Here is a 7,018-nt window from a genome sequence, read left to right on the forward strand (position 1 = left end):
CATAAAGCAAAAGAGAAACTTGAACAACAAAAGTAAGCAATAGTTCGAAATCAAAATAAAGATTCAACAGCAGATCCTAAATACAGGGATTTTGGTGTGCTGTTGCTGCAAGTTCTTCACACATCGGCGTCGCAGTTGAAGCCAAAGGCAGTTCGAAAAGATAGAAATCACGCTTCAACACTCTTCAAATTTGAATGTGATGAGCAAAAATCAGAATATTTGCACCAAAAAAGGCCCATAATCTTAAAATGATGTACAGTTCTACGTCAGCACCAACAACGGAAACATGGCTTCAACTTCACAAATGTGTTTGATCATCTGTGAAATCTTTTTCGTTCTTACCTTATTAAAGATCTCAAAGAAAGTGTCAGTGGGCCGAAATGGAAACTGCAAAACTCCATTCAAGTCAGAGCTGGAAAAATATGCTATTTAAGCAAGTTCTGGACCAGTTGGGAGCGCATCATAACCGTCGTGCTGTGACGGAGTCATGTTGTTCTTGACAGGAATGCACTTCAAGACTACAGCGATAGGCATGCCCACGGAGCCCAATGCAATACTGAGTAGCCACAGCTGCCAATTCAATGGGACGGTGCTGGCAAACGCGCCCAGAAACTCGACTATAATTACTTGGAAGACGACTGTGGCCGCAATGATTCCCAAGAATATCCAGTTACCAAACAGCCCGTGGAAGATGTTGATCTTCTCAATCTCGCGACTGTTGATCTCGTTGAACACCTGGATGCATACAGGAAAGATGAATTCATAATTCTGAATTTTTTACAGTGTGATGAAGAAAATGGAGAAACAATTACCTGACAGAAGACGAAGGTGTTGAAGATGAAGGTATTGAGCACTTCAGTGGCATTAGAGCCCGTGAGCCCCAATATTTGCTTCCCGATGAAATTGAGGACAAGCAGAATAGCTAACTGATAGATGCTCTGACCGAAGATATTCCTCCACATAGTCCTCGTTATGAAGCTTTCGTTTCTTCGTACTGGAGGTCTCTGCATCAGGCCGTCATTTGGAGGCTCGGTGGCCAGTGCAAGTGCACCTAGAGTGTCCATTATTAGGTTCACCCACAGCAACTGCACAGCTGTGAGGGGAGCTGATCCTGAAGGGACAAGAAAAGAAAAGCAGTGTTGTGTCTTATTTCATGGAAAGTAAGTGCTCGAGCTTAGGAGAAAATGAGATGCAGAGTGAGAAAAGTTACCTGATACACAAGCAGATATGAAGTTGATCATGAGAGCAACAATGTTGACAGTCAGCTGGAATTGAACGAATTTCTGAATATTGATGTACACTGAGCGTCCCCATTTTGCAACATTTACAATAGTTGAGAAATTGTCATCTAGCACAATCACATCTGCACTTTCTTTTGCAACCTGGTTAAATTGTTCGATGGGTGATTAGAGGTTCTATCCATGAACTTGAACATTTAAAATAGTTTTGTCATCAGTCAGCAATCAGCATCCATATGTCAAAAGATGTTCACATGCTATTCACCATAAGAAAATTTTGCATGCCTTTTGATTGTTCTGGGGTTGAGCTTGGAAACAAATGTTATTGAAAAAAGTGATGCATTAGAAAGAAAATATTGGAAACATGAAAGTGTTGGATTGTATTCTGGGAGAATGAATAGGAAATGGATTCTTAGAGAAGAAGAAATATAGAAACGCATGGGACTGTGTTCAGTACTTAAAACAGGCATCTGTTGTAGGAAACATAATATAATCAGACCTCTGTTCCTGCAATGCCCATAGCAAGTCCAATGTCTGACTCATGCATAGCTGGAGCATCATTTGTCCCATCGCCTGTAACTGCAACGACCTCTCCTAGTTCATTTCTTGATGTCTTCACTAGAGTATGCTTGTCTGTTGGTGAGGACCGTGCCATTACCTAATCACAATATATCAGCACTTCAAATCATGATTTTGAAAAAGTGGAGTATCTGCATGTACTACATACTAGTATTTGTTATCCACCTTTAGTTTTGGTATTAGTTCCTTCATCTGGTTAATACTTAGAGAACGAAACTCTGGCCCTTCTATAGCAAGATCACCTTCTTTAAGAATACCACACTCTCTAGCAATAGCTTTAGCTGTATTAATATTATCACCAGTAACCATGCGCACAGCAATGCCAGCATCTAAACAGGTCTTAACTGCTTTCTTCACACCAGGTCTAACCGGATCCTTGATTCCCACTATTGCAATCAATGTATAGTCACTCTCAGGGATACTATCCTCGGGAGAACCATTGTCAATATCTTTAAAAGCTAAGCAGAGTGTGCGTAAAGCTTCATTAGCAAACCCATTGATGATATCCGAGATAGAGCTTACTTGCTCTTCTGACAACTCGACAACCTCCCCATCAGCATTAATTACCCTGCTGCACGCTTTTAGTATGATCTCTGAAGCACCTTTGCAGAAAGCTCGAGTCTTGCCATCTGGAAGTGACACAAGAACAGACATCTTTTTCTTTTCAGAATTAAAAGGTTCAACCTTCAATATCTTACAGACTTTGCGTTGCTCCTCGAAATCACCTAAAAGCAATCCGTATTCTAGAATCGCTGACTCCGTTGGTGTACCCAGAATTGACCTCTTTCCATCTTTATCATTGACAACCTCAGCTCCTGTGTTGTTAAATACTCCTTGCAAGAGAACAGATAACACTTGTTCTGATATATAGCTATCTAATGCATCCTTGTGTCCACTGGCATCAACCTCGTTTGATTTTCCAGAGAGCCATATTTTACTGACAACCATGTGGTTTGTGGTTAATGTACCTGTTTTATCAGTACAAATGCACGTAGCAGAACCCATCGTTTCACATGCTGACAAATGCCTTACTAGTGCCTTCTCCTTCATTAATTGCTTCATCGCGAAGGCAAGACTAAGTGTAACCGCAAGGGGCAATCCCTCAGGAACAGCAACAACGATAATGGTCACTGCAGTAGCGAAGTAGTTCAAAAGCAACAAAGCATCACTAGAGCCCCATTGGCTAATTTCACCGCGAAGTCCCTTCTCAATCAAAAACCTGACAGTCAGGACTAGAAAAGTCAAAACAGCAAAGCAAAGTCCAATTTTACCAATAATTGTCGCAACACCATTCAGCTTGACCTGCAGAGGGGTCTCATCATCTCCACACTCACTTAGAGTTTCCATCAACTTTCCCCATTCAGTTCTCATTCCAACTGTAGTCACCAACATTTTACCAGACCCATCTTGAACTTTTGTTCCTGCAAGAAGAAATGGTCTTTTTTCGTATATGTTTATGGGCACACTTTCACCAGTCAAACTTGACTGATCAATCAACAAGTTAAACCCGGATATGAAAATTCCATCAGCTGGAACCTGGTCTCCAATGGACAGAATAACAATATCTCCAACAACCAAATCATATATGGAGACTTTCTGTCGAACTCCATCCCTAGTGACATTGATAAATATCTTCTTTTTCTCCTTATCCAACTCTTTGAACTGTAATGATTGCTTATAATCACTAATTGCAGTAACCATGACCACAAGAAGTATGCTGAGGATAATTCCCAGACCATCATATGTACCCTTTGGCCAACCTTCAGTAGCAAGACCTACTCCAATAGACACCACAGCGCAAACAATAAGTATAATTAGTGTCAAGTCATGCAAAGCCTCCCATACAAACACCCAAAAACCTTTAGAAGGTTTCTCAGTGTAGCGATTGGCACCATATATACTTTGCCTTGCGGGTACATCACTTGAGTTCACTCCTTTTTCTAGAGAAACATTCAATCTATCAGCAAGTCCATCAATGCCTTTGAGTTTAGTTAAAGTCTTAATGTCATAAGAAGCAACAAGTGATCCAAGCTTATCAGGGTGTATTTTAAACCCCGCAAGCCTAGCTTCTTCCTGAAGCCCATTTTGGATATCCTTTTCTATATCTTCTTCCACTGGTTCAGGGTGAGTTCTTTTTGCACCTACAGAGAAAGAAGACAGATGTCAGAAAAATAAGAGCAGAATGCTAAATCATAACCAAACATTGAGTATTGTAACTGACAAACCAACATGAGCAGAAGCCTTACCGTTAAGAAACCTGAGGGCAGCCGTTTGAGCATAGAAAGAAATACGAATCTTTTCCTGGTTATAATAAAGAAAAGTTGCACCATCAGATATACAATGGGCCATGAAGGTAATTAAGATGATGCAACTTAGGGAAACATATAAAACTATTATGAACAGATATTAACCAAGACTCAAGGGCCATGATACACTAGAACCACCTCCGAGCCAATCAATATCATCACTAGAAAAAGAATGAATATCAGAACATAGAATTTGTCCAGTCAAGGCTGGGTTTGTAGATTTTATCTATGTGAAATACACTGATGTATCTACCATTAATCTATACCAAATTTACAAGAGTATGTTTTCTTAGGTTAATATCGACCAAACACCGGCCTTATATTTAACTCAAGACCAATAAGTGTTGACCATTAGTAAACTTGAGAAAATGTAAATTAAATGGAAGAAAAAGTGATAATTGAGTACATAAACATACAAAGAACCTTGTCAGCATACTTTCAAATAGACGTGTGCACGCAGAATTATTAGTGTTTATTTACTCAAATATTAACTTTTGACTTACATTTCCTAAATTTTACCAAAAGGATCATGAAACTAGCCCATGTGCAATGTCAGCATGGCCCCTCACAGTCACAACAACCAGTCCCATTATAAATTTCTATGACCCACATACTAGTTCAGAATTAATTTTGTGTAGGCCCTCAGATAAACATCTCATAATCCATTAGACTCAAGTGGTCGATGAATAAATGAAAGTCAAATAAAAGGCATTGTTGTTAGCCGGGTCAATTCCATGTAAAAGACCTTTAGCCGACTACGCTGAAATAGTTCCGAAAAGCAACACTAGAAACCGTCATGATTTTAAAGACAAACAACCATTCCCAAAAGCCATTGGTCATGCAAAGGCTGCTAATGACTATTCCCTCCCTCACTCTTTTATGCGGTAAAATTAGTTTTGTGATTTCAAGTAGAAACAACAGCAAAAACGCAGAAAAATATAACTAGTCTTCATAGAGTAGATCTTATTCAAGAGAAACATATTGAGTTGTTAGTGTTTACTAAGTTTTTAAAGCTACAGACTACAGCAGTAGTAAGACGAACCAGCAAAATACTATAAACATGATTTATTAAGGAGTAGTGGACAGTAATTAAGATAAAGAGAGCACATAGTTTAAAGGCAGCATTAGACTATACTCATACCTTTTCGTTATAGTATATGAGAGTATTCTTTTTATTCCAGAAGATAAACAGATTTGAAAAGTCAAAATCCCGTTTAAAATTTCGAAAATTAGATCTGATATACCCTTGGCAACGAAACCCTACACTCTACACTCTACAGTAATACAGATCTGTGGTCCTTTACAAGCACAAGGAAACAAAGAGATAAGTTCTTCTTTTTCGCTTTATGAAACACATCCAATAAATTAACCTAACAATTGCAACCAAATTATCGTTCTCTAACAACCAAAAGAAATATAATAAATCATGATACTTTTTTAAAACTTTGCTTTGCCTGCAAAAAAAACTCATTTTTCTGAAGATATTCAGGAATCTCAATTTTCACAAAATAATATCTCTTCAAAAATTAAGCACATAACGCAACAAACAGTTTACGCCTAACAATCAGGAAAAATTGACGAAGTATCAAATGAAATTAAAAAATAAAATAAAATACTATCCCCACAGAAAGGAAAATTTATGTTAAAAGTTAAACAAAACAAACATTTCATAAAGTGATGTAGTTGGAAAAGCACAGAACGAAAAGAAGCATGAATATACGCACACTGAGTTTCTTGAGCTGCTCTTTGGCTTCGGATCGCTTCTCAAGATCTGCGGCGTACCTGAACCTTCTGCGGCGGTTCTTGACGAGCTTCCCGACGGCTTTCCGCCAATTTTTGAGCGCCTCATCTGACCTATTCCTGTGGTCCAAATCGAACTCCGGTGGTATAAAATTGTCCATGAGAGATTAGATTGGCCGGCTTTAGGGTTCCTCAAAACGTATGTATACGCACACAGTAGTGGAGAAGTGAGAGAAACAGAGTGATGATGAATGAATGACGACGATCAGTGCGCTGATATCGCTCGTCTCTTTTATTGCTGCAAATCTTTTATGGATATACCAAAGTTGTTGAACATATTTTATTTCGAAAGATGGTATACAAGAAGGAGTAGTATAATTTCTTAGTTGACGCTTTGCACTTCGTGGTTACCATAGCTCTGCTCTGCGACTCATTGACAAGGCATTTTATTTTCATATAGTATTACTCAATTTACTCTTTCTTCCGTCTGCAAAATGTTGTCCATGTTTAACTCGACACGAGCTTTAAGAAATATAAAAAGAAGTTAGTGAAATATAGGCTCCACATTTATATATTACTCCCTCCGTCCACCATTAAGAGTCTCATTTATTGGCGGTACGGGTTTTAAAAAATATTAAGAAAAGTGAGTGGAAAAAAGTTAGTGGAATAAGGGTTCCACTTGTGTATATTAGTTTTAAATGAAATGTGAGTGGAGTTAGTGGAAGGTAGAACTCTATTACCATTTATGATAAAAATGAACCGGGACTCCTATTCGCGGACGGACTAAAACGGAAAAACGAGACTCCTATTCGTGGACGGGAGGAGTACTTTAATAATAGAATGTGAGTGTAATGAATAAAATGGAAAGTGAGGTCCATTTACCCAAAACTTTAAAAATAAATAAATAAAAAGTGGATAATATTTTACGGACGGACCAAAATGGAAAAACTGGGTAACATTTTACGGACGGAGGGAGTATAAATTATATGGATTTTCAATATGTAGTAGTAATTTTCATTCGCAGCTTACCATTTTACTGAACAAGTCGTACGCATTTGGATTTCATATAGTACTAATTTACTTTAACTTAAATGGATTTTCAATATTTCATTCGTAGCTTACCAAGAACTTAAACTCGAAGTCATTAGACTCATT

At 38.2% G+C, this 7,018-nt stretch overlaps 1 protein-coding gene across 1 annotated transcript; it reads right to left on the minus strand.

The window, feature by feature from the left end:
* Positions 1-2: 2 nt before the first annotated feature.
* On the minus strand, positions 3-6,267 carry LOC125207371 (calcium-transporting ATPase 4, plasma membrane-type-like). Its single transcript, XM_048106674.1, has 7 exons — positions 5,848-6,267; positions 4,064-4,118; positions 1,983-3,958; positions 1,738-1,896; positions 1,211-1,382; positions 813-1,111; positions 3-735 (listed from the first exon to the last, which is right to left on the minus strand). Exons 1-7 carry the CDS (start codon positions 6,022-6,024, stop codon positions 430-432), a joined length of 3,144 nt encoding a protein of 1,047 aa, XP_047962631.1. The 5' UTR covers positions 6,025-6,267; the 3' UTR covers positions 3-429.
* Between the last annotated feature and the right edge of the window lie 751 nt (positions 6,268-7,018).

Source organism: Salvia hispanica, chromosome 2 (assembly GCF_023119035.1).
Source record: "Salvia hispanica cultivar TCC Black 2014 chromosome 2, UniMelb_Shisp_WGS_1.0, whole genome shotgun sequence".
Lineage (NCBI taxonomy): Eukaryota > Viridiplantae > Streptophyta > Magnoliopsida > Lamiales > Lamiaceae > Salvia > Salvia hispanica.

Coding starts and splice junctions, on each gene's coding strand:
- LOC125207371 (XM_048106674.1), bottom strand. CDS start 6,024: ATGGACAATTTTATACCACCGGAGTTCGATTTGGACCACAGGAATAGG. Junction 4,119..5,847: donor AGCAGCTCAAGAAACTCAGT/GTGCGTATATTC, acceptor TATTATAACCAG/GAAAAGATTCGTATTTCTTT. Junction 1,112..1,210: donor CATATCTGCTTGTGTATCAG/GTAACTTTTCTC, acceptor TTGTCCCTTCAG/GATCAGCTCCCCTCACAGCT.